The sequence below is a fragment of the Aptenodytes patagonicus genome, chromosome 10 (genome assembly GCF_965638725.1).
Source record: "Aptenodytes patagonicus chromosome 10, bAptPat1.pri.cur, whole genome shotgun sequence".
Lineage (NCBI taxonomy): Eukaryota > Metazoa > Chordata > Aves > Sphenisciformes > Spheniscidae > Aptenodytes > Aptenodytes patagonicus.
Window position 1 is genome coordinate 20,290,237 of NC_134958.1, and position 26,268 is coordinate 20,316,504.

At 40.3% G+C, this 26,268-nt stretch overlaps 2 protein-coding genes across 7 annotated transcripts in view; both read left to right on the top strand.

The window, feature by feature from the left end:
- The window catches only part of USP3 (ubiquitin specific peptidase 3), a 107,398-nt gene extending 89,496 nt beyond the window's left edge, over positions 1–17,902 (top strand). For all 6 annotated transcript variants that reach the window (XM_076348391.1, XM_076348393.1, XM_076348392.1 and 3 more), the window contains 10 exons: positions 2,289–2,371; positions 3,280–3,393; positions 4,091–4,204; positions 8,435–8,581; positions 10,548–10,654; positions 10,820–10,900; positions 11,689–11,807; positions 11,976–12,089; positions 12,207–12,274; positions 13,850–17,902. In XM_076348391.1, the coding sequence (XP_076204506.1) occupies positions 2,289–2,371; positions 3,280–3,393; positions 4,091–4,204; positions 8,435–8,581; positions 10,548–10,654; positions 10,820–10,900; positions 11,689–11,807; positions 11,976–12,089; positions 12,207–12,274; positions 13,850–14,015 (1,113 nt within the window). In that variant the 3' untranslated portion in view covers positions 14,016–17,902. The remainder of the gene's footprint in view (positions 1–2,288; positions 2,372–3,279; positions 3,394–4,090; positions 4,205–8,434; positions 8,582–10,547; positions 10,655–10,819; positions 10,901–11,688; positions 11,808–11,975; positions 12,090–12,206; positions 12,275–13,849) is intronic.
- Positions 17,903–19,858: 1,956 nt separating this feature from the next.
- FBXL22 (F-box and leucine rich repeat protein 22) lies at positions 19,859–24,417 on the top strand. Its single transcript, XM_076348406.1, has 2 exons — positions 19,859–20,232; positions 23,083–24,417. The coding sequence occupies exons 1-2, from the start codon at positions 19,898–19,900 to the stop codon at positions 23,426–23,428; spliced, it is 681 nt and encodes a 226-aa protein (XP_076204521.1). The 5' UTR covers positions 19,859–19,897; the 3' UTR covers positions 23,429–24,417.
- Positions 24,418–26,268: the final 1,851 nt, after the last annotated feature.

Sequence of the window (26,268 nt, forward strand, 5' to 3'; positions counted from 1 at the left end):
CTTTGGTAGTGTGGGGTTTTTTGTTTGGTTGGTTTTTTTCTTACGGTGCAGAAGGCAGAGAAGCAGGTGCACTGGCTTTTTCTAGGGTGGTAAGAGAGTAATTGTTAGGAAAAAGTAAAAGAATTTAACAAATGTTTAAAAGAGCTTAGTAAAACTTGCTTTCAAAAGGAACTGTGGACTATTCTGAAAGCTTTTCTCACTCTCATCTCTCGTCTTCCTGCTATTTTAACTTCACATCTGCAGAATAGCACCCAGGAGAGGACGATCCAGCCCTTGCTAGATAGCTGAAGGGCTACATAGTTTCTTCCAGACAAACAATGCCCCAAACCAAATGTCTCTGTTTTCCACAGTTTGGGTTGAGGGAGTTTCTAATCTTCATAATTTCTCCCAGATTTTAGGGAGGGAGAGGGGAGATACTGACCCAGCTGTATGCAACTGCTTCATTTTCACCCTCAGCCAGAAGGAGTGGTAGAACAGAGCTATCCTTCCTTGGCCCTTGGGGCTGCAGGACAGCACTGTAGTCAAAGGGAGCTGAAGTAATAGCTGTCTTCAGCTATGAGGAGCAATTACCTGATTACGAAGAGAAGTTGTTCTTGCGAGGAGGATGAATGGAAATAAGAGGGTGGGGTGGGAGCAAAGCAGTCAGTTGCTGTTTTGCAAAGTCTGTAGGGGTTCAGTTACTTGAAAAATGCACTACCTACGGTCACTTTAGGGTCCTCTGAACGTGCTGTATATGCTTCCCATACTGTCCCAGTCTTGGGGTGATTGAGGAAGCCTTGGAGAAATAGTGGGGTTTTTTTTTGCTATGGCAACACACAGCATCATTGTCTGGAAAACTCAAAGCCAGTAAAAACCTGAAGGAAAATTCTAGGCAACATTCAGATACAGAGAAGACAGAATTAGAAAGCGTGAACTTAATGCTGCTTTTATTATTCTTAGTCTGTGCCGTTTTCTCAGTTTTATTAATACTTGAATATTGCCCGTGGCAACAGATGATCTTTTTATTGTTGGCACATTGGATCCTTACGTAGAAAAGACAGGGCGCTGCTGTTTGCATTAATACCCTGCTGTCTCACCCTGGGCAAGAGTGAGAAGGGAATATGCTAAGGACACCGTGGTGTTTGTTCTTAAAAGTTTTCTTCCTTTATTGGAAAACAAGTCTCTTTAAACAATTCTTACTGAATTGGTAAATTGCTTGTGTATACAATACTTGTTTTTTTTTAAAAAAACAAACAAACAAACAAACATATACACAAATACCCTGCTGTCATTAGTTCTTTGCCAGAGGTGATGTTTGTGGTAGATTTGGGGAGGAAAAAAAGTTTTATTGGAACACTTTGAATACATATTTGGTAATCTGGATTTGCATGCAGTCTTTGGTGTCAAGTAATATGTTCATTTTGAGATACTACTACTAAAAGATAGTCTAGCTTTTAAATTCTGTTAGAACAATGAAGAATGACCAAAAATTTGATGAACTTTCAATGTGGTATTTTGTAGACAATGGAATGTGTCCAAGTGTTGCAGATTCTATCTAGAAATCATAAATGCAACACTGTCCACATTTCTCTTCCCTCTCCTCCCAGCCCACCCTGAGGATTATTTGGCAAAATACAAGCTCATCTGTGGGTAACATTGCTCTAACCTGTTGAAACTCCTGGACTGTAAATGGTGTATATTTTGCTTCTCTTTGTTCCACGTGTTGCTTTTTCTTTGCACAGTCTAACCTGACTGTTTCTTTCCTAAATAAATGCTGTTGCCTGTCTTTCAAAAACCCTCCTGGCCACTACAAAACCCCACGAAGACAGCAGGCTAGTGCTGGTGATTTAAAAACAACCTGCAGGCTGCCACACCGTGCATATTAGATATGGGACTAGATGGATAAGGATTGGTATTTTCATTTTTCAAAGGCACTTTAGGGAAATTGCTGTCCAGTTCTCACTGAACGTTATTGGAGTGTGAATATTTAACATATATACACACAAATACTTTGCAATAAAGCCCGTGATTAACTCTGTGTTGTCCTATTCTAGATTTAGTTGCACAGAAAAAGATGCAGTACAGTTTTCTGTTGACAGGAATGAGTAAGAAACAGGTCTCATGTCAAGATGGAGCTTCAAGGCAGTTTGAGCTGGTGAGGTGGTTGCTTTGGCTTTGAAACTGCACTTTCCAAACAGCGTAGTTTATTATTGTTTAAATCTATGCTGATATAACGGTAACAGCTCTGTGGGGAGAAAGTGGGGGAGCAATGGTAAGTCTTTCTTTAACTTAACCATTCTCGTTTCCAGGGAAGCACCACTGCCCTTTGTGCCACAGGCCTTCGGAACCTGGGGAATACGTGTTTCATGAATGCAATCCTTCAGTCGCTCAGGTACCTCTGAAGCTGTCCCCACGCCTCTGTGAGAGTGCTCGTGTGCTGTAGCGTTAGGCAAGGGAATTTGGCAAGTTACCACTGTACGAAAGTGTACCTGGATTTGCAGGAACAGGTGTGTGCAGGTACCATAAAGTTGTGTTTCGCAGTGTGAGGGACTTCCCGTGATGCAGCGTTCCAGAGGAAGCCTGCTGTATCCTCAGCAGAAAAGGAGACTGTCCTTTCGTTGCTGAGGATGTTGAAACATGTTGATGCTTGTGGTCGCTGTGAAAGCAGAGAGAGCGCTTTGAGCGATGGGGTCTCATGGAAGTGGGTAGGAGAACAGTTTCTGCAGTGCTGAGATGCTAGATCTCATTCATTGCTGCCAAGGCCACTGCTGCTCTGTAATTGTCCTTTTGCATTTCCGAATTTGCCTACTTCACTGGGAGACCACCGAGCCGGGCTATAGCAAGACTAAACGGTCTCCATTTTCTTTTCCATCATTCAGGGTTCACTGGCAGGAGTTGAGGCACGTGCTTCTTATGTTCCATTACTGGGACTGTGGTAGCAGAGGTTAAGATTGATAGGTGGCGGTAGACATGGAGTTAACCTCCTCAGCAGATGCGGCCTGGTTTGTTAGAGAATGCCTTCCGATACCTCCATCATGGTATCTCTTAGTCAAAGCAGAGCCAAAATGTAATTATTTCAGGTAGTTGGGACGATGATGATATTTACAGATCTGCTCAGTCATTTACCGAAGATGAGTATTTGCTATGGTATTTCTCGTATCTTGAACTGTTCATGATTGCCATCCTCTATCACTGCATGAAGTTGTGTTTATGCATTTCAAAGAACAGGCTCCAGAAAACATAATATTCTCTTTGTTCTCTGCCCTTTAAAGATTTCATTATTTTTTCCTTTTTCCATAGTAACATTCAACAGTTTTGCTGTTACTTCAAAGAGTTGCCTGCTGTGGAGCTGAGGAATGGGAAGACGGCAGGCAGGCGAACTTACCATACCAGGAGCCAGGGGGATAACAATGTGTAAGCTGCATGTTCCTTGTTAGCACCGAACTTTATGGAAAACAGTAAATGCTTGGGTAGTAGAGCCACTATATGCTTTCAGTGTTGCAGAATCATAGAAAAATGATTCGTAGGGGCACAGAGTCATATAAAAATAGTTGGCTATACAAAAAAAAAGAAACTTGTATCACTTGCAGTTTGCTTATGTAGCTCTGGTGCTGCAGGGGGAAGCAGTCAGATACATCAGAAAGCACTGGGGTGTAACTGCATTTAAAGTAAGGTTAAGAAGTGCTAGTTACATGTACTCCAGACATTACGTTACTTAATTACAGCTAAAACACAGTCATGGGGATGTGTCTGCAAGTGAACATATTTTTAAAAAAATAAATATCAGTGTAAGCGATTCACCATCTGTAGCTTGTCTGAACAAGTGTTAAAGGGACGATGTTAGCAGAGTCTGCAGTACAATGGTGAAAGGTGGATACATTTCCAGGTGAGTCCTCAACATCTGAAATGTAATTTTCCTAACCTGTGTCTCTCTCCAGCGTTATAGGTAGGATTTTGGACATAAAAATCTTTGAAGTACTGGAAAGGATATTTACCCAATCATTACAATCTTAACCAAAGTAATGTCTGGTATTCGTACCGTTGAGCTAGTAAACCTCTAAGGGTTATAACACAAACCCATATTAATCACCAGCTTTTCCTTTCTTTCCAGTTCATTGGTGGAAGAATTCAGAAAGACACTCTGTGCTTTATGGCAAGGAAGCCAAACTGCATTTAGTCCAGAGTCTTTATTTTACGTTGTTTGGAAAATCATGCCAAATTTTAGGTAAGTTTTGTAGAATAAGAACAGTCTTCTTGATTGCAACCTTGTATTGCTGGTGTCCTACTCTAAAATTTGCTGAATCCGCGGGATGCACTCTATGCGGCTTTCCCATATGCCCACAAATCCGCTTTGAAAAGGATCTTCACTTTGATCGACAGTTTTGTGTTCGTCGGTAGTGCTTTTTTTTTCCCTGCCCTTCTACCACATACTACATGTAGCAATGTCAGAGAGGACAAACATCTCAAATACTAAATAGTAGCAGTGGTACCTTTGAGCCAGTGCTCCAGAGAGCAGAAGAATAAAGATAATGACTGGTAGGTAAGTGCCAAGTGCATGGTCTTGACAGAACTCAAGCTTGGCTGCCATAAGAAAGTGACGTAGTCAGATTAAAAAAAGGTACAGCACCTACAGGCCTAAATGCAAACATACTGGCTGAAACTTCCTTGATTCTCTCAAAATACTGTAGTCACCAGCTGGACATGAAAGAAGGGCTATAGGCGTTTTGTGCCCATACTGACAAAAAAGACAATAAAAAGAAAGGGAAAAAGAAGGTTACCCAAGTAAATCGAAGTATCGTTCCTCTCCAAGGTCTCCCTGTCCCGGCCCCTGAACCTCTTTCAAAGGAGCACTGAAACCTGTTAGGATATATTGTGATGAAGGTAAGTTGCTCCGTGTTCTCAGGTAGTAAAGATGTTCTGTTCTGTTACATCTCCAGCAGTGCTGAAAAGATGCTGTGAACACATCTGCTCAACGAGTAACCCGAGTAACACAAATCTATTTATTCTATTCCTCACACTGCCAAATACGATTCACTTGGCTTATGAGAATCAAGGAAGTTTAATACCAGTAGTTGCAAGCAGTGACCAAAACATTATAGGCAAATGAACATCATCCATAATGTCCTTGACCAGTTTCCCTATTACAGTCTTCACTATAATTCTTGCTAGACTAAGTGAGAAACCAGTTCATTAAAGTTCCTCAAGCAAATTTTCAGCACTGTGGGTTCTATCACAGCTTTTAAAAGTGCTGTTTGTTGGGGTTCTCCCCCTGCCCTTTTTATTCCTAGTGAGCTGGGAACATGTTCATGATTAACTGATAAGAGAACTCATTAAATCACATGGAGAATAGATTCATTTGCTCAGTAGATCCCTGCTCCTGTGTGATCCAGGGAGAAAATTTGAATTTGTTCCGTGCTTAATTGTACCTTGTAAAAGCTAATGATGCTACAATTCCAGTTCTACCTTGCGCGCGTCTTGTGAGATTGGGAGGAGAATGTGGATGGACATACACGCGAAAGAAAGCCGGAGCCAGCAGCATGTTAACAGCAAACCAGCCACTTTGGCTTGTGCTTATGAAGCCTGAAGCGATGGGGCAGGGGCAGGAAACATGGTTAGAAACCTGGTTCAATTGTTTTAGCCCAAAGAGATTTCGGTTGTTAAAGGCACGTCGTGACTGCCTCCAAGGACTGCAAGTGCTGTTCTTCTTACAGAAGGTTATAGAAAAATCCGCTGCTGATGCACTCCATGGCCCTCTCTCTCATATTGCATGCATTTAGAGTTACTATAAGCACAACTGGAGTGCCTCTGAGCTCTAACGCTGCTGTGGAAGTCCTGCTCCTTGACTGTTGGACAAAGTCTGCTGCTGTCATTCTGCTGCATGCCGAGATAGTTCTGTAGCCTCATGCCGAGCTGCAAGATGTGTATTTTGCTGATTTACTGCTGTATCAATAGTATGCTCTATTTTCCTGGTAACTGTTCCCATTTATATCCTATCTTGTTGCTGGCAGGAAAAGGAATGTGGGCTTGAATTGAATTGCTTCAGGTGGATGGAGATCAGTTTTATTACACAAGCTGACTATCAGAGAAACTATGATTTTTGCTGACGGGCTTTTAGATCATAGTTTATTTTAAACAGTGCATTGTCCATATCATCATGTTCTTTTTTAAAGATCTGTATCTATACTTATGCTTTTTAACAAATCCAAAGAATCTTTCATCTATAATTAACATATTTGTATGCAAGTATAAACACATGCACCAGGAGCACAACCAACAATCTGGAATGATTCCAAAGGTTATTTCATCAAATTTGTTGCAGAGCAAAGGTGCCATATACTTCAGAGCTCTTTTATGAGGAATTTGATGTTGAAAAGGTGTCCGAAGCAAAGATTTTCCGTAAATTTAATCTTCAGCTGTTTATTATGATTGCCTATATGTTTATTAAATTGAAGATATCTATAATCAGTAAACTAAGCAAATCCTGTGTTATCTCAGCAACTTCAAAATTACCCTATGGTGTGCACAGTTAACGTGCAGCTTTGAAGCTGAGTTCTGTTTTACTACCTTGTTTCATAGTAATTTATAATTATTTTGCAACTTTGGGAGAATAAGTCCTATTTTTGGCTGTACAGGACTCTGGCCTGTTGAAGCACAGCAGTGTTTGTGTGTGCCAGTGTTTCTGTTGTATAGGTAGGTAATGCCGATGATGTTTCTCAGGGTGTTGTAAGATCTACTTACAAACTCGGTGATTTCTTTTAAAGCTGCTAGTTTGGAAGAAACCATTACTGTACTTCTACAAGATGAAAAGGCTTTATTTCATTTTTACTTTGTTACCTCCTAGCAATACTTTTGTAGGACTTACCTATGTTCTTCACTAAGCACATCAGCCTCACATTGCATACTTCTGTCACACCGAGTCTGTTCTCTTTTCTCTCCAACTCTGGGTACTGTGCCATGAGTCTTACGGACGTTTTCCCTCCCCTGAGCAGTAGCATAAAAAACCATCTCTGTTGTTCTTTCCCAGACATTCCTGTGTAGCAGTTAGTGCCAATACTTACGTGGAATAGTGAGAAGGAAAAGGGACGGGGGAGGCATGACAAAGCAGCTTGAAAGAATGGACAAGAGGAAGAGGGAAAGCCAACTCTACTATGCAGGGATTTTTTTGTAACTAGGCCTACAAAGACTTGCACATAATTATGTCAGTGTTGCACAAAGCTTTCACTGTTTCACTACGTATGCTTTCCGACTTCATCTCAGTATACATCTTATTGGCAAATGAATAGCGGTTGTTTGTTAAATTTGATGCGTGATTTAGCTTAAATAACTTTAAAGGGCATATTTTACCCTGATGGCTTCTCTGTTCCCTTCAATTAGGTTTGTTAGTGGTGAAATAATAATGGTGACTCTTTGAGCAGCATTGCTGCTGATGGCATGACACGTCTGAGACGGGAGCCCTATCCTACCAAATCCAATGCTCAAGAGATGCTCTGGATACCTCACCATTACCTCACTCGCCCAGCAAATGGTGTGTGGGTTATGCAGGGGAGGTGTGCAGTTCTGAGCATGGCTATAGATCTCGCCCTAGAAGAGGAAAGAAACCTCTCTTTCATCCTAATTATTTCAGACTTCATATTGTTGCTGAAAGATGCATGTGGAAAACAAACCTGAAGATTAAATTCCTGGCTTTGGTGGGGAGGGGAACAAACAGGCAAGCAAACACCTGGAGCTGCCAAAGTGAGTGGGATCAGTGGCTGAATGAAAACCACTCGGAAATACCGACTCTGAATCCCACATGAACAATACATTTTGTGGTGTCTTTTCTTTGAATCTTACCAGGTTTGAGATGTCAATATATTGACCATAATTTATAGTAGTTTCAAAGTAGGGATGAATAGTGTGCTGCCTGAACCGAATCTGTAACAATTCTGCGGAGGTACTAATCAAATACAGTCAATAACAAAGAAGGAGAACTGCTTTGTATGAGTGAGGGGAAGTCACTGCTTACCATGGTGTATTTTTAATTAACATGTATATGAGTCCTAGGATGTTACTAGCACAGACTGAGTTTGGTGAGGCCAATTAATGTTAACCGAATATACATGTGAGCAAATGTTATGTGTCTGCTGCTCCCTGTTGTTTTCAAAAGGTCTCTTCCTGTCTAAAATGTATATTCTTAAATGTTTTTCCATCCTCAAAAAGAGACGTGCAGAGAGCGAGCTAGCAAGCGAGCTGCGAAGGACCAAAATTGCTTAATTTGTCTAGATGTAGCTGTACATTTCCAAAGGCTACTTGGAAAACTTTTTTGGTACAAAATATGTATGTTTCTGTAAAGTCTGCTCAGTAGTATTAAACAAGCGAAGGTTCTTTCATGTGACCCTGGTGCTCTCTGTGTGTCAGCACTAAAGCAACCTGTATATTTGGTGATTGTGTTGCTGTTGTTTCCTTTTCTCTTAAGGGGATACCAGCAACAGGATGCCCACGAGTTCATGCGTTACCTTTTGGACCATCTACACCTGGAACTCCAGGGTGGCTTCAATGGTGTTTCACGTTCAGTAATTTTGCAAGAAAATTCTAGTCTGTCTGCAAGCAACAAATGTTGCATGTAAGAAGTGTTTTTTAATTTCTTCAAAACCTTAATGCCTTTGTATGGGTCTGTGTGTGGTGGATCCGAACTTTCAAATTCATGGTTCCTTGTCTAAATTCTCTTTCTTTAGTGCCTCTGTCATGTTACGAATTACAAAGCTGCAGGTTATAAAGGATTAGCATCCTACAGGATGTGCTTCCTTTCAAAAGGATCAGCATTTTTCATAGGTGTCAGTGAGCATACAGGCTAAGTTGTAAACACATTTTAGCTCATTAGCCTTTCAGAAATAAAAAGGAAGAACTTTGTATTTTCTATTCTGTCTCATTGTCTCACCCTAAGACTATCTCATTGTCTTAGGGTGACAGATGGCCTCAATGGCACAGGAGCGAAAAAGATGGCCAAAGATTTGTAAGTTTAAATTGTCAGCAGACGTGCATTAACGAGTGAGCAATGCAGTTACAGCTTGAAGTCAATTTTCTTGCCAGTCATCTTGCTGTATCTGCATATCACTTGACACAGTTAAAGCTGTTGCTTTTTTTTCTGGTAATTGTGATTTTCATGTTACTGTGTGTCTCGAAACAGGTAATCCATGTGTTTCACTCCTCTTTCTGTACTTCTCAAAATACTGTCATTTCTGAATTCTGTCCCAGGTGTGTTTTCTCTCAGATTGAAGCTGTCAGAGAGAAAACATTTTCATTTGCTTCAGGAAGGAATGTTAAGTCAGTTCAGCCCGCACATTTGGTCCCTAAGTCCTTGGATTCCCTGCATAAGAGTTGAGTGAGTTTTCCCTTCCTATACCGATTAGGACATAGTAAGCAGGTCTGAGAGATGCAGGATTTAATAGATGCTTCATCAGGGAAAGCCTAGAGGTCAGACTGTGCTCTTTACCACATTTACGTTGCTTTGCTGATGCTTTAAAAATCCCACAAAAGAATCCTAAAATGTTCTTACAATTGAAGTGTATTTGAAAACTAAACCAATTTTGTTTTGTCAACATTCTGAATGTCAAAACCCAAGGAGAATATAAACTTTGTTCCCGTATCCCCTGTAAATTTCTCCTGTGAATGGCTGTGCAAATGCATCGTGAGGTGGAGTAAGCTGCCTTCTGTCAAGGGCAAATTAAGGTCACATACACTTAAATGCCTACAGTAAAGTAATAAATATGCTGTGAATGCTCTCTTCTTGAGCGCCGGTTTATTTGGGTAGCCGTTTCCTTCTGCTCAACAAGAAGCATTCAAATGAACTGTAAAGATGTAGGTGGAGTGCAGATAAGCAACACGGGTTTCTGCAGGCTTGTGGCGTCAGATCTGCAAGCACAAACTAGCAAGTTTAGAAGTTGTATAATAATATAACTAACTTAAAAATGTGTGGGGGTTTTTTTAATTGGACTATGAGAACTAAGTCCATTGCATAATCTGCTGAAAAGATTAAGAGAGTAATGAAAGCATAGAGAACGACGATGATACATATTGTTGATCATATCTTAATGCAACTTAGGCTGTCTTTGGAAGTGAAGTGCAGAAATATGCTTTAAGAATTCAAAATTACTTGTAACAAAGGGTATAGAATTAAAACAAAAATATGCTTGACCTACCTACGAGGGTAGAATTTTTGTTGCAGAAACTGCCTTAATTACAGGGTTAAAATACTGTACCCCTGCGAGCATCAGCTCTCCACTATAGAAATGCAATCAGCTGGAATACTTTCAACACTGAAATTTTGAGCATCTGCTTAGAGCCTATGCGGTTCACACTTTCTTCAGGTACAAGATAAAGCAAAAGTATGATAGCAGCTAAATACTTGCACTGTACAGTTCTGGGGTGAATGAAGTGCCTGGTGGATGAACTCGGTCACTGTTGTTACACATGGACAAAACCGCTCTGCCTAGTAAGCGGCGAGTTGTAAGCAGTAAACATGTAACAGGTATTGAAAATTAAGCTCAGACCTTCTGACTGACTTTACCTCTCTGATGTGGTTTGTCTAGAAATGGAGCGTCTACTGTTGTCACAGCGATTTTTGGAGGCATTCTTCAAAATGAAGTCAACTGCCTAATATGTGGGACTGAATCTAGAAAGTTTGACCCATTCCTAGGTAAGGTGCCGCTGGCTTTCAAAATACTGGGTGACTTAAGGCAGAGAAATAAATCTGAAGCTTGATATATTTAGATGGCACATGAGTGAAGCAGAGTTTTAGCCTGAAAAGATTAGGCATTGTTTTATTCAGCCCTAATTTTTTTTTTAATCTTTGTTTTTCTAGACCTTTCGCTAGATATTCCAAGTCAGTTCAGAAATAAACGTACTAAAAATCAAGAAAATGGACCAATGTGCACACTACGAGGTAAGAGTGCTTAGATAATGACATCGTTACCAGGACTAAGAGTATATAGTCTCCAGAGTATCTATTTCAGAGGAGCCAGGCTTTCACCTAGGGTGTGACTTGGTGCCATATGCCATCTAATTTTATGAGATTCTGTGGTAGAACGTGGTGCCAAAATAACTTTCCATGCAGGTTTTACCCCAGTCACTGTGTATTGACATGCTACTATGATAAACTGGGGCTGAGAAATGCTTCAGGAGGTCAGCTAAATATCAACGAGGATTCCAGCAGAGGTTTTCTTTGTTGTCAGAGTATTTCTAACGTATTACAGTCTTTCCAACCAACACTCATCTGCATTGTTGCCTATGGGCATTTGCTAAGGCGCTGCTGCACTTAGAAGTATGTGCCCCTTGTGCACGTACCAAATCACCTTTCAAAGTTGAATATTCTTTGTTCGAAAGGAATTTAATTTCTTTTGAAAACAGTTGTGCTGAATGTTGGACAGATTCTTGTTTGAAAAACGGAGATTTTGTGAATGCCTTTTTTCCTTTTGAACTGCTTATAGCTGTGTTGTCAGGATCAGGGAATGCTGCATGCTACAACATGTTATTGTATTAAAACATTATTACACAGCTTTTTGCTGCACAAATGTATATAATAACTAGAATGACTGCAGCAGATATGCATACCTTCTCTATATTGCTGTATTTGTTGTATTTCATGTTACCAAAAAAAAAAAAAAAAATCACTCGATGTCATTTTTGAATTGGGTTTCTTTGTGTGGGCGTTTGTATTTTGTTCTTTTTTAGATTGCCTTCGCAGTTTTACAGACCTGGAAGAACTTGATGAGACAGAGCTCTATATGTGTCACAAATGCAAAAAGAAACAGAAGTCCACCAAAAAATTCTGGATTCAGAAACTACCAAAGGTTCGTATAAGCATGAAAAGAACAGCATGACAATATGTCAAAGGAAATGACGACTCCACCGTTAGACCAACACCTAACCCTCCCATAGGCTATTGCAGATGTCTCGTACTAAGTTCAACCCCTTCCTTTAATGCATCCATTTTCTTAATTTTTTTTTTAATCCTGCAGGTGCTATGCTTACACTTGAAACGATTTCACTGGACAGCATATCTGAGAAACAAGGTTGATACGTATGTCGAGTTTCCCTTACGAGGCCTAGACATGAAATGCTACTTGTTAGAGGTATGAAGACTCACTGATACTGTCTGTAGACATTTGTTCCACGACATACGTCTTTATTACAAATTATAGTAGGTGCTATTGAGATCTGAAGAGTTTTTTCTGTCTTTTTACCCACAGCCTGAAAACAGTGGCCCAGAAAGCTGCCTGTATGACCTTGCGGCTGTTGTCGTGCATCATGGTTCAGGGTGAGTACATGGAGTAAGCCTGCTTCTTGGCAGAGACCTCCCCACTGAAGTACATGCAGAGTTAATTAAGGCTTTTCCATCCCTAGTGAATGTCTGTATTTTTACTGGTGGAAATAAGCAGTAATTTATAAACTCACATGGAACTAAGCTGAATTAATTTCAGATAGATCTATACAGTTATTCCTGCGAATGCCCACTGACAGTCTTTGGGGGGTAATGACTAGAAGTGTGAGATGGAATGAAAAGTCTAGTTCCTCTAGGAATGGAAAGCCCTAACCCAAGAGAGTGAATCAAGGGGCCTTCCAGAAGTTAACGCCCCATTTTGAACTTCTTAGTACAAAGCAGAAGTATTTTTTTGTCTTTTATTCGCTTTGAAAGGCATGTGCATTTATGCCAAGAGAGTGTGGGTACATGTTTGGAACAAATGGAGGCTTAAGATCGGCACAGTGAAAGCAATTATCCTGTATTTACCTTCCCTCCTACAGGAGTGAACTTCAAAGTGAATGCTGATGGGCATGCCGCAAGGCTGGCTAGTGTTCATATTTTGAAGTAAAGTTGCTGGGTGTGCTTTGTTTTGTGTTTTCCTTTTCCAGCCCTGGACAGATCTGTTGAGAGTAACAGTAGTAGGGACAGGACAACTGTTTATCCCGAGAGAAACGTGTTCCTGTCATTTAGGCAATCACTCTCCGGGTGTGAGCAGTGAAAGGAGTTTTCTTAAAGAAACTAAACCCCATTAATCAAAACCTTGCTGATACGTGCATTTAATGCAAAGATGTGAAACAAAAAGTTCTGTCTAGGAAACGCCTTCTTTGGCTTTCTCTAGAGGAATGGACTCAGAAAGATTTGACTACTAAAGGCAGCCCTTGTAGCACCACAGTGCCTCTGACTAGGAAATTATATGGCCAGCAAAGGAAAGCTGGTCATGATTACAGTGGAATTAGATGGTTGGAAACATTGAGCGTGTGTTATTACACGTAAGCAAGCAAAGGCAGGCCTTATCTTGGGGTGGCAGGGTAATGAAAAGTGATGGGTGTGTAGTTCTGGTATGTTAGATTCAAGAAATATGGCTCCAAGATGTGGATCTGTTTAAGATGAACTTGAAAAATTTTCTTCTTGGTATTCTGGGATTAGTTTTGCTGAGTGCTTTTGATTATATTTAGACTACATGAGACTCTAGACCTAAATGGGGAAGATTTCTGAAAATAGAGCATTGTGAAACTTTTCTAGCTAATGCTTGAATAATAACAGATAGCAGACTTGATTTTTATGTAGGCAAACATGGAAGTTCAGTGTTGGAAGAAGCCTTGCTTGCACAAAAACTACGGGATGCTAATAAGTTCATATAAAAAAGCCTTTCACCTCATCCCAGTAAGTGATTATTTTACTTAACATAAAACTTTGAGCCCCACAGATTAAGAAGGGAAGCATCTTACCAACTGCTGTGTCGGGCTGTCAGTTCCTTTCTTCCTCTGGTTCCTGGAAGTCTCTTAGCCCTAATAGAAAATGCATCAGAGAATGAGGTGGTCTGTCTCCTTCTGATTGTCCTTTCTTTCCCCGCCTCCCCCCTGCTGACAGCGTTGGCTCTGGACATTACACCGCATACGCAGCTCATGAAGGCCGTTGGTTCCATTTCAACGACAGTACTGTAACTTTGACCGACGAGGAGACTGTGGTAAAGGCCAAGGCCTACATCCTCTTCTACGTGGAACGGCAAGCCAAATCTGGATCAGATAAACTTTAATACCTCCTTTTAAAATTCTCACTTATCAAGTTCACCGGACAAAACATTTCCATTTTTCCATAAATACTTGATCCAAGACTATTAATTTCATTGTGCACTTTTCAATTTCCTCTTGTGGGTTTTAGTTTTGTTGTGTCAATGGTAGCATTTGACTTACTGAACTTGGACACAAACTAACTTTTTTTTTTAGTTATACCAGAAAACCTCAGCAGATTTTGATTTGCTGCTTTAGTTGTGATAACTCAATTTTTATATATATAGTTTCATGAAATACTTAGTTATTTGACTTTTTTATATTAATGATGTTTTCAGTTCTCACTTTCTAAAGGCACATTTACATCAGCGAAGCTTTCTGTCCTCCTTACAAGCAAGATAAATGTGCTTCTGATTATGAAGAGCAATACAACTTCATGCTGTTCTCACAGCTATTACGTAGATATGATTTAATCTCTTTAAATCACGGAATTGTTGGCACGTACTATTTCCCCTCGTGCAAGAAACTAAACAGCGACCTCTGAACAATCATTCTTTGTCTGCAGGAGAGAGGAGATGTGGCATCATTAAATAGACCAGGTAATTGCTGCTATATCGGTGTGTATTCAGGCTGCTGACTTTCAGGAATCATTGTAAATAAACAGTTGGTTCAAGTGTATCTATACTGCAGTTTAATTCAAGTATTCCTCACATATGCTCTGCCCTCCCCCCTTAAAATTTTAAAAAAATTATCTTAAAATATATACATGTCTAAATTGTGTTTGGGATTTATGTTTTTTTAACCGAACCTGAACTGCCTTAGACATCTCTTGTTTTAGACTGTCATCCTGAAATTGGATCATGAACGTTACTTGCTTGAAAACTTGGGAGACTTCTGGCAGTGGGACCCCAACCCTCCTTCGTGGTGGGAACTGGGAGTACAGCCCCAAAGTTTGGGGTTTGTGAGAACAGTCTTAGGTCTAAATATAGCTCCTGTCCACTAAATGCCTGCAGTTCACTTAAAACCGAAAGGAAGGGGATGGTGTTCCAGATGCTCTGCAAGACAATTGTTTTACCAGTTCAAATGCAAACTAAAGGGAAGATGCTCAGTTCGCTGCATAGCCTGCCTGATGGGAGTTGATGAGCCAAGACTGCTTGTTGACTGGGGCAGACTCGGGTTGCTGTAGTAGTTACGCATTGGCCCAGTGTGGAATCTTTCTTTACGGTCTCGAGACGAATGCTGGAGGCATGATACGGTTTCTAAAACTTGGCTATGTAATGGAGAATGACTTCTGTTTAAAAAAAAAAAAAAAATTTTAGCTGTACTGCTGTTCTGGAGAGTGGAAGTCAGCTAATAAGATTTAAAAAAGGTGACAGGAAAACCAGTATTGCAAAAGCCAGGAGTCCCCAAAAAATGTGAAATTTGACAAGTGCTACATTTCAGTTCTCTTCCCCCAGCCCATCCTTTCTAGCTAGCCCCCGTGTGCCTAGCAAGGAACTGGACACTCCTAAAATCCTAAAAGCACGGTAGTAAGAGTAGAATTTGCTTAATGTAGAGTCACATAATCAAACACTGCCTTTTAGTTGTGATAACAGTAAAATGTAGTAGTCTGAAAACACACAAGAGCTCAAGTAAAATGTGATTACCCTTTTTAGTTAATGCTGCTGAAAGACATCATAGGATGCAGTAAAAACGTTCCTACAGATTGTACCATAGCTCTACCTGGTGCACAGGGAGTACACATCAATTTCCTTGCCGTGGGTTACCTGCTAGCTGTACACTGACAGGTATAAAGAGAAATCACAATCAGATTTTTTTAAAATGTCATTCTTCATTGCTTTTTCACAGCATCTTAAACCAGGAAAGAGAAAAATTGGCTTACTAGAAAACTGCAGAAAGCATTCAGCATTGCTAATGGTGTATGAATATGTAAACTGTACACTAGTTAAAACCTATTGTGATTATTATTTGATACATTAAGTGACATATATAAGGATGTCTTCTTTTACTTAAGTTGAACAATAAATAGAACTATTCATTACTTTACTTTAAATTGTAGATAGTTTGTCACCTACCATTTCTCCGTTTCTTGCAGCCAGAGCCTTTCTTCTAATCAGAATAGGTAGTTGTTACTGTTTATACAGGCACAAAAAGGTATTTGACAGACTTCGTTGATGTGCGGGGCAAGTGAAGTATCCCTACCACATCATTATCACACTGAAGGGCAGCCTTACTGCTCACAGTTAGTTGGGGAGTTAAGTAGATTCCATCTATAGCTGCATTTTCTCTGCATGCTACTTGGATTGGATTGCTTTAGAATTTTAGTTTTGAGCATACAAAGCTGAAAATACACAACTAGCTATGGGCCAGAAGCAGTTTAACTTACAGTAGTCAGGTGTATGCAGTGTTCTCGCAAACCAGTGATGTAAATGTGCCTTTTTTGTATTTTTAGAAACTGAAATTTGTAATCTTCAGCAACATTCACTTACTTTTTAAGCAGCTTCTATTTCTCCAGTTAATTTTTTGGGTCAGAGTTATGTTCTCACTTCAGTATTTCCTTTCAGTAACATTTGCTCTGTAACATTAAGGTCTTGGGCAATAGTATCCAGCACGGTCCATTTGAGACACGGCCATGGGAACACAATGCAATCACGTCAGTCTTGTTCTTGCAGCAGGTGGTGAGAAGGACTCAGCCATATGCTTTGCTGGAACAAGTACATTGTAAATCTTTTCCTAATTTAACTTTCTCCCGCTGCAAACCCAGATGGACAGTATGAACAGTTTGTTGTGGCAACACAAGTATTTCTCTTCCTGGTGGAGAACTTCACTTATCCACTGTATTCTATTCAGTGTGGCGTCAAAAAAAAAAAAACAAAAAAACCCCTGAGCACTGAACCAGTAACATATACTGCACCTGGCCTAGTATTACATTTTTAACCTTATTTGTATATCCTATATTTATCTACTAGCTTGGGGGGCGGGGGGGGATATCTCATTTCATTTAAGCCAAATGTTTCTTTTCTACTTACTGCTAATCACAGTACACACTAACTGGCAAGAATTTTTTTCTTGCGTGTGACTGCTCTGCAAGCAACAACTGCTCTCTACAGTTCAGAGACTTGCATATTTTTCACCAAAATTTGTCTGATCGAAGGTTGTCCTTTTGTTAGTAATTGTTTAGCCACGTATACAACTGGAGACGAGATTTATGTAAAACAAAACTCCAAAATGTCCAGCTCTCAGAGTACTTCTGCTTTAGTGTGTTGTATAGCGAGCTGTTACGTGCAGCATTATGCGAAACTCTGAAGCACTTCTTACAAAGAGAGCTCCTTCTCAGCAGGTGCTTGCCAGGTGGTAACAGATGTCACCCTGAGAGGAGAGTTTTAAAAATAAACCAAAACTTTCGGACAGGCACGGAAAGTGGACGTGTATCAAAAGCAGGAGGCCATTTATAAGGATTTTGCTAAATCAGTGAAAAGCGTTAACACGTGGTGTTCAAAAGTTTCCACAACGTTTCATTACTGATGTGTCTGTGTCTTACTGATGAGGTAATCAGCACCTTGAAAACTGATTCCAATGTGCTCTAGGATATCCTCAAGTACTGTAGTGCCATAGTTGTAATTGTTTACCATTAAAATCTAGTGTGTAATTTTCAGTGAGGATTACTGACTGTGCTCATCTTGTGTGTTTCTAGAGCATTTCCAGGTTGAATGTGAATTATATCTCATTCACACAGTGTGTTTATGGAAAATGTGCCATTAAAGTGTCTCCTTTCCTTAGAAAATGAAACTCCTCTTGTCCTTCTACAGGCTTGTAGAATATCGTCAGTGTAAATCCTTTGAACACAGATGGCAGAGGATTTTAACTTGTTCTGGGGAAAACAAAATAAAGCAAAATTGAAGTGTTCTCACTATTTAACACCTCTACCAAAACTTCGCATCTATACCCAAAGAGGACCTGCCGTTCAATTTTAAAGGTCACCCAAGAGCTGTTGCTTTTCATGTCAGATTGTGGTGTGTGTCCTCTGTGTGGTTAAAGAGTCCATCCTAGCAATGGTAACCTTGTCATTCAAGTTTGCTTGCTTGTTGGGGTTTTTTAGCAATAATATTCCTGTGTTTATTACAACTCTGAGCAGTCTCGACTATTTAAACCTGCTAAAAAATGAAGGTAAATTCTGAAATGGATGAAGGGACACAGTGAGAGTTGAAAATGCTAGTATGAGAACGAAGAACAACACCTGCTGGCACACCATTTAAGCTGCTGTTTTCCAGTGACTGGCTTACCTGGTATGTGACCTCATCTAACTCTTCTTGTCCCTTTCGTGGCTTCATAAAGTACTCATGCCACTGTCCATAGCCTGTTTCTGAGCGTGGGTGGGGAGCAGGAATCTCCTCCTCATTTCAAGGAAAATATTAAAAATGACAAAGGATATGAAACCGAAAAGACTGGCAATTGTTAAGCACAGCTTACCATATAGAAAATTACGAACTCTAAAGAATTAAACAGATCCACATTTGCCATTTTTTTGAGTCACTGTGTGTAGGCATACACATTACTCAAGCACAGATAAGAAGCTAAAATAATTGTTGCAGACTGCAAACAAAATTTCAAACCTTGCTTTTCGGAGTTGAATTTCAAACTGCATTCTCAGGGTAAAAAGGAAAAGATGAACTTTGGTCCCACTCAACCCTGTCATATATATTGCCACAAACCCAGTTAAAATGCATAGGTACATAAAACCTCCCAGTTACTAAAAATGTGCAAGCCACTTCAACAAGTCCTACAGGGCTGTTTTGCTGTCAATATCTACTAATTAGTTGAACATATTCTTTTCCTGTATTAACACCAGACAGAAGATGGGCATGAACTGCCTTCATCTGGAGCATTTTTATTTCACAAACATGAAAGTTACACAGCTGTTCATTGTTGCTTTTAATTCCAACCTGCCATTTGCTGTAGCTTTATTTTTCTTCTAGGAGAGACTTTCTGCTACAGTTTCTCTCATTACTGGAAAACAAACACTTTTATTCCTAAAACCAATTCTGTGTATCCTTTTCCCACCAAAACCACCAAGTCTACAGTAACAGACAAAAACATAAACACAAGAGAACTTGTAAAACTCAAGCTAATAGAAGACATCCATTAAAAGCACAAGCCTACGAGCAGCTAAACATAGACTTGCTGTTCCCATGCATGTCTTCCTGCTTATCATTACTTTCCTCATGCAAAAGGTGGGGAAACAGCCAGCTTTGTTTATTCAAATAACAGCGTGCAGGAAACTGCCCCTAAGTCTGAGGCTTGTAAATTGAAGCTCCACACTTTGTGTGTGTGTGTGTGTGCGCCTTATAAGCACCCAGGGAATTTTTCAACTCATTTTACAAGCTGTTCATGAAAGATCATTATCCAGTATAACAGTCCTTGAACACAAAGCAGAAGTGCAACCTTTGGAAAAAATCAATGGACAAATCAAGGCTAAAATTGTTACACACTGCAAAAACAAACTTCTGCTCGGAAAGCCAAACCATCCAAACTGGAGAGGCTGGCAAAGCTACTCCTTGCAGCTGTAGCTACGCCCCCAGTTCAGTAACTCCGCACAAGAACTGTGCTAAACTTCAGAAGTGCCTAAGAGGAAAGAAATCCCTTTTAAGGAAGCATTTCATGAAAGTCAAGTGCTGCTATTCTACATGCCCATTCCATTCCCTTGTCGAAACAGAACAAGAGTTTCATGCGTGCATGTTTCTTTCCTTTCCCTGTTCTTAGCTTCTGCACCAGTTGTTCGCCAAAAATAAACACCATTCCACAACCATATATGTGCAACAGCCTTCTGGTGATTCTGAGTCCCCTCCAGCACTGCCGTTATTCCACAAGGCCAGGAGACCGTCTTCTTTCTAACACGCTCTGACGGGCTATGCATATAACCCAGCTGAACCGGGAATGCCTTTTACATCTGTTTTCTTTTCTGGACAAAAATAGTAGGAAAAGTTTAGCAAAAACATGTCACAAGTTGCTAGAAGTGTTTCAGGATCCTTTACTGTGGTCTTTGTTGAACTTTCATTCTCCAGCGGAACTAAAGAAGGATAATTTTCTCCTGGGACCTGCTTTAAAATACTTATCCATCTGCTGGTATTCAGAGAGAGTCAAGGTGTGTAACATTGAGGACTGGATGAAAAACAATTTCCAGAAAGACTTCTGTAACAGGCATGAAAACACTGTCAATGATTTTTTACTAGAAGTTTGCAACAGGTACGTTCTTTGGGTGTGAAACTCTACAGCTACTGTAAAGGTTAACTGCCTTGAAATGAGACAATTGAGAGCTATTTACTCTACTCCATACATCCTACCTGAATGGAGCATTAAGTACGTGAGTGCTTTCACTTTGGAATTTTAATATAGTGTTAAGTAAGTTGGTTTTATAGTGGCAATAGCATATACTTCATATTCACTTTCCTTAAGCCTATTTTTTCCTTCTTTTTCCTGAAGAATGAATAATTAATATAGGAAAGTGCAATACTGCCTACTAAATTGCTGCTTAACTGAAATGTACCATTCTGGCAGTGCAAAGCATTGTCCTGGGGGGAGGGGCTAGAGGAAAGATAGGATTTCAAATAGTGAATATATGTCATAACAAACCCAAGTTCATTAAACACGTTACTAAACACCAAATTTGTTTCGTTCTGAGGAGTAAGTATTGCTTTTATACTGAAATTTAACTCTGGCTAAGCTTTTTATAAACTACAGTAAAGGAAAAGAAAGACCACTATGGAAAAGCAGCTCTGGGTGCCCACCATTTCTTAGAACAGCTTTACTGCTACAAAGCAGCTCGAAGAAAAAGAAGTTAAATTACATTAGGAGGAGCAAACAGTGTAGAGGCAATCCTAGTGCCTTAGTAACACCGAGGATGGCTGTGGTCCTAGATTAGAGCTGAAAGGGGCATGTCGGTGCCTGTCCTGAAGTGGCACACCTTTGTGCCGCAGCCAGCCCTCAGCTTTGTGCCACAACAGGGAAGGCAGAAAGTTCTATTTGGAAGTAACAATTTAAAGACCCAAACAAATTACAGGATACTGACAGGACACAGTGTCTTGGTGAGAACAGCAACAGCACAATCTCAAAACAGCAACAGTGCAATCTCAAAACAAGGACTGAAATGCAGGTTCAAAACGTTAAGTTGCAAGTACAAAATTTCAGAAGTAACTGTTCTAGAGCAACTGGTTAAAAATTTGGACTAATTAAGAAGCACATCTGTGCCTACAAAGGAGGCCATAGGAGGAAATATTCTCTCATTTTGGCACTGGAATGTCTACCGTGAGGCCACACTTAACTATTTCCATTTTTCTGCCATCACAAATTAGGATTCAGAAAGAGGACACAACACCACAGCTCTGCGGAAATAGTTTAAAATCTACGTGCCTTTCTCCTCTGTAGAACCCATAACCCCAAACTGGTTGCTGGACAAAATTCAAAGCAAAGCCTGGGTAGTAAGCAATCTCATTCAGCAAATGCCTTTCAGCCTTACATGGATTCATTTCCACAAGTTAAACTGAACTCTTAAAAAATGACAGTTATATATTGACACTCACCCCCCCATCCATTTTAGCCTTCCTAAGACGAGTCGCTGCCTTTTTTTGCAGCAACCCATTGAAAGCATTTCCATCTGAACAAAATTCCTAGCATTCTGTGCAAGTAAAAATGCAAATTAAACAAACATACAGCTTTTCTCCCTGAGTTGGGAGTACTTTTATTCTGTTGACGAAGCCACAAGAGATGGCAGGTCGGAGCCTTTCTTTAAAACATGTTTTTCTAGCTGTTTGTAAGTGGAAAGGAAAAGAGTAAAAAAAAAGATCATGCAGCTGACGTGATCTCACTTTATTACCTCTGCTCAAAAGGTGAAATCAAGCAGCAGCGGGAGGATGGGGTGGGGTGTAGAGAAAGAGGAATGTACTATGCACCCGTTTTTAAGGACAAAAGAAAATGCTGCAGTGATGGCAGAGCCCCTCGTTTGCCCCCACTGCTGTTGTACACCTAAAACCCTGATGCTGGCTGTAAGCACAAATAATCACATGGGAGTGCTTACAGACACCTTACAGTTCTTACAGGATGGAGGCAGGCTAATAGTTCTGTCCAAAGGTCTCACAAGGTCAATACTAGCATTGCTGTAATCACTTTGCCCCCTCAACAACAGAGCCTAAAGAAGTCCTGTGCTAACAGAGCAACATGAAGCTGCATTTAGCTAAATAGATGGATAGCTGAACTGCTGCTCCCTGGAGAAAGGTGTAAGCCAGAAACCAAACTTTGTACAAAAGGCTTTGCAGGCTGGTGCACAAGGGTCCTTGCAAACGTGCCTGGTCAGCACAACAGCTAGTAATAACTGGTCCACTCCAGTTTTCCGCAGAAGGACAGTTAGTATAAGTCATCAACACACCGACTTGGAACAAGCCTTTTCTGTACTTTCCCAGGTCTACCCAAGCAACAAAAAAGAAAGCTTTTTTAATTTGCTGCATCATTGTTTAACAGTAGAGTTCTTACCAGTTTCAGTGATTTGAAGGAAGGTTTAAGAGTTGTGTGGGGTTCAAACATCAACACTCTTAGGTAGCAGCTGGCACCTATTCAGTAAATCCAAGGAGCTAAAATACACCCATTAATCCCTGTAAAACCAAGAGCGGGATTGTCTTACTCGCCCGTGCTCAGCATATCTACACAGCAGCCTCTTCACTCAATTGACCTCACATTCATCCTGCCTTGAATCTCATCTACTGGGTCTTCATTCGCTGCACTTGGAGAAGCGCAGCGCCATGCAACTCCTTAAGAAAAACCAGTGCAGCTGCAACTTAAATAGGCATCCACGTTCCCTCCTCCACTATGCCAACTGAGATATAGATGTTGCTACCAACAGAAAAAGCAAAGAAGGTAAGTTTTGTGATTAGTAAAGCTGAGCATGAAGATCTAGATAGGTCCCCACTTACTCATGCTTTCTTACCCCTCCTGATGGAAGAGGAAGTCTTTTTCTAACTTTCACATTTATCCTTGCTGATACTAGCTTCTCCAAGCTCTCATTTATTTTTCCCCTCATCTCACCTGTAACGATCATGTTTTCAGGTGTCCAAACCTGCTATCTCTGACCCTCTCTGGATGCGGCCATGTTACAGATGACTGCATCTCGCTTCTTCTCAAGAACTGCCCAAACCTCAAGACACTCCAACTGGAAAACTGTGTGCGGATCACTGACCAGACACTAGAAGCAGTGACCCTCTATGGGGGATCACTGCAAACGCTCCACGTGGATTTCTGCCGGAACATAACACGAAATGGTCTAGAGAGAGTCAGGGAAAAATGTCCCTCCGTAATGCTGAAAGCAGAGAGAAGTGCTAACATGATTCCAGACAATAAGCCAGAAAAAAAGTTTATGCTTGAAAAGGCACCAAGAAAATTGTTTCAGCTTTAAGCGCAACAAATTGTATAAACTCAGTCAATGTGTATATTTTACTTCACTTCCACTGTCCTCGTGGGTAGCAGTAGCATTGCTTCAATGAACCGTGGCTACTTTCCTGCGTTCTGGTTTAACTCCAAACAAATGGTTGATAGGTTTTGTAAAGGCTGCACTGGGAAAAGGCATGCATCTCCACCAGGACAGTCTTAAGGAAAAAAACTTGTTTGCTTTCTGTTGTTCCTTGAAACTGGAAAACCCTGCATTGTTGTCACAAAACGCTAGACCTGATTAAGGCTGAAAAGTGCAATTTTGATAGCCTCTTGTCGCGGATGAGTGGAATGCACCTCACTCAGAAGAGAGAAGCAGCAACATGTTTTATTGAGGTAAAATAATAATTTGACAGAGTTCAATAAATTCGATGGAATTTAACAAAGTTTAACAGTGGTTTGACAAGGTTCAATACGTTTGATGGCAAGGTTCACCTTATTAATTACTGCATGGAAGCGACATACAAAGGAAGATTGAGTTAGAATCGAGTTAGAATGATTCCCACAGAGACCGGAGGCGCAAAGAGTAAAGAAGACCCTCCCGTTGAGTCACAAGGTTCAGAGTGGACCCCCTTGCTTTCTAAACTCCTCATGGAGCCTAGGTACGGCTGGATCCAATCTTAGTCTCAGACTTGGTCAACGGTTTATGTCTAATGGAAGAGATACAGAGTAAGGAGGACACTCCCGTCGAGTCACGAGGTTCAGAGTAGACCCCCTTGCTTTCTAAAGTCCTTATGTAATGGGAACGGGCATAAAGCCGCAGCAGATAGAGCTTGGGTAATTGTCTGATTTACACAAATTTCAGGGAAAGAGTGGTTAACAAATTTCTGTTAAAGGATATATCCATATGGTCATTCCATCCGCTAAGGGTGATAACCACACCATGTAAGATCTTTCTAGCAAAAGCAGAGTACCTGACAACCATCACTTCCTCGGTGATTAATGTTTGTAGCTGATTTGTCAGGCTTATTTATTAAATGAAGGATGCGTGGCAATGCACGCAAAACAGTTCAACCCTTTGCATAATGTACTTTGACAAGATACACCAAGTTATTTGTTAAAGTTGACATTAAAGGAAGCACAATATGAACAAATGCTAGTTTACACCACTAACCTACAGGAAAAGACAGTGCCTTACAACCTGTAGCTTTAAATGCTAAATTAGGAACACACTACAGTACAGAGCTATATAAACACCTGTTTCTCACTGCAAAGTACAAACCGAATAGCTATTTTCATCCCAAACCACAAGGCTATCACTTTCCTGCATGCTGCTCTGCTACATGGAAGTGAAATTTTTTTTTTTTTAAATGAAGGGTTGCTATGGCATCATCTACAAAAATTGACACCAAAGGTTGGCACAGTTTTACTCTGCTGTATAAAATTTGCCTTGATACAACACATTGGGATTTGCTCGTGGTACTGAGTACTCGGGACTGGTAACACCACGTTCCAAGACTCTTCACGCACTTACAGATTTTTGCCTGAGGAAAGGTAAACATTTCTGAGTGCCGCCTTACTGTGTCAACTATAGTGCAGTTACCTGTCAAAAGTTTTACTTGTTGAGTCTGTCTCAGTACAGCAATACAAAAAAACCATTGTGGTCATCTAGCTTGAATTATTCAGGTTTTTGTTTGAACTACAGCATGCTTTTTTAAAAAGCACCCTGTGCTTTACTCTATGTGGGAGCATGTCTTTAAATTCTGCTTTCCATTATTTTCCATTTTGTTCAGCAATTCTGACATGAATTCAGAATTCTGAGCCCTAGAGAGCACACTGTAATATATAATCCTGCCCATTCTTGCTGACTCTGCAGCTGAACTCGTATTTACCTTAAATCTCTTTCCCATTCAATACAATCCACTGAAGAACTTTATGCTTACAAAGGATGACAGATGGTTAAATCTGGCTATCGGTATCTTGGTTTCCCCTAGAGGACCAGATGTCAGTTTAGCTTAGACGTCAAACAGAAGGCTGCACACAGACCAGTTTGACAAACTCTATGGATCCTGAATAGTTCCAGCTTAAATCACAATGAAGTCTAGAGCAGTTAAGATTTCATTTTAAATTAAAACTTTACACAGAATAGGAATACCTGAGTGCGTGTCCTTAAAATCAAAGCAAATCGAGAAACACTAGCTTTTGGAAATACTGTTCTGTCCCATAAAGAGAGTCAACATTTCTGGTCCATTACATAACAATTACTCAAGACTTCGTCACTACAGCAATCTATGTGCATATACCACAGTAAGCCTGTTTCTCATTTACATGAGGGGCTCTGCAATTGCTGATAATTAATCCTACTGCACTGGTAACAGAACACTGATGAAATTTGCTAGTTAAAAAACACATGAACTGGAACTTGCAGCACTGGAATTCAAGTATATCAAGACTATCGTGGCTTAAAATAATCTGATCGCTTTCCTGCATTTTAACAGTTGTAGCTACAGGTATAGCTTTGCAGACTTACTACTTGTCTGCATTTTAATCTTCTATATAACTGGAAGACTACAAGAGCTAGCTTTTCCTCCAGCGAACAGAATTTGTGACTTCTTAAATTGCTATTAACAAATTATTAAAGGTTGTCACAAATACCTAACATGATACATGTCTTTCTTTAAACTTAGAGAACAGCATGACTGTAGTACCTCTCTAAAACAAAAAGAATGTGTGAAAAACTACTATTGAAGTAAAGCAGACTTTTCCCCCCTGTAGAAAAAAGTTCCGAAGTTAGGCCTCAATTACTTAGGAATAACTGGTTTGATTTTCCAATTTCTCGCTGTATTCTTTTTACAATACTGTTGCTCC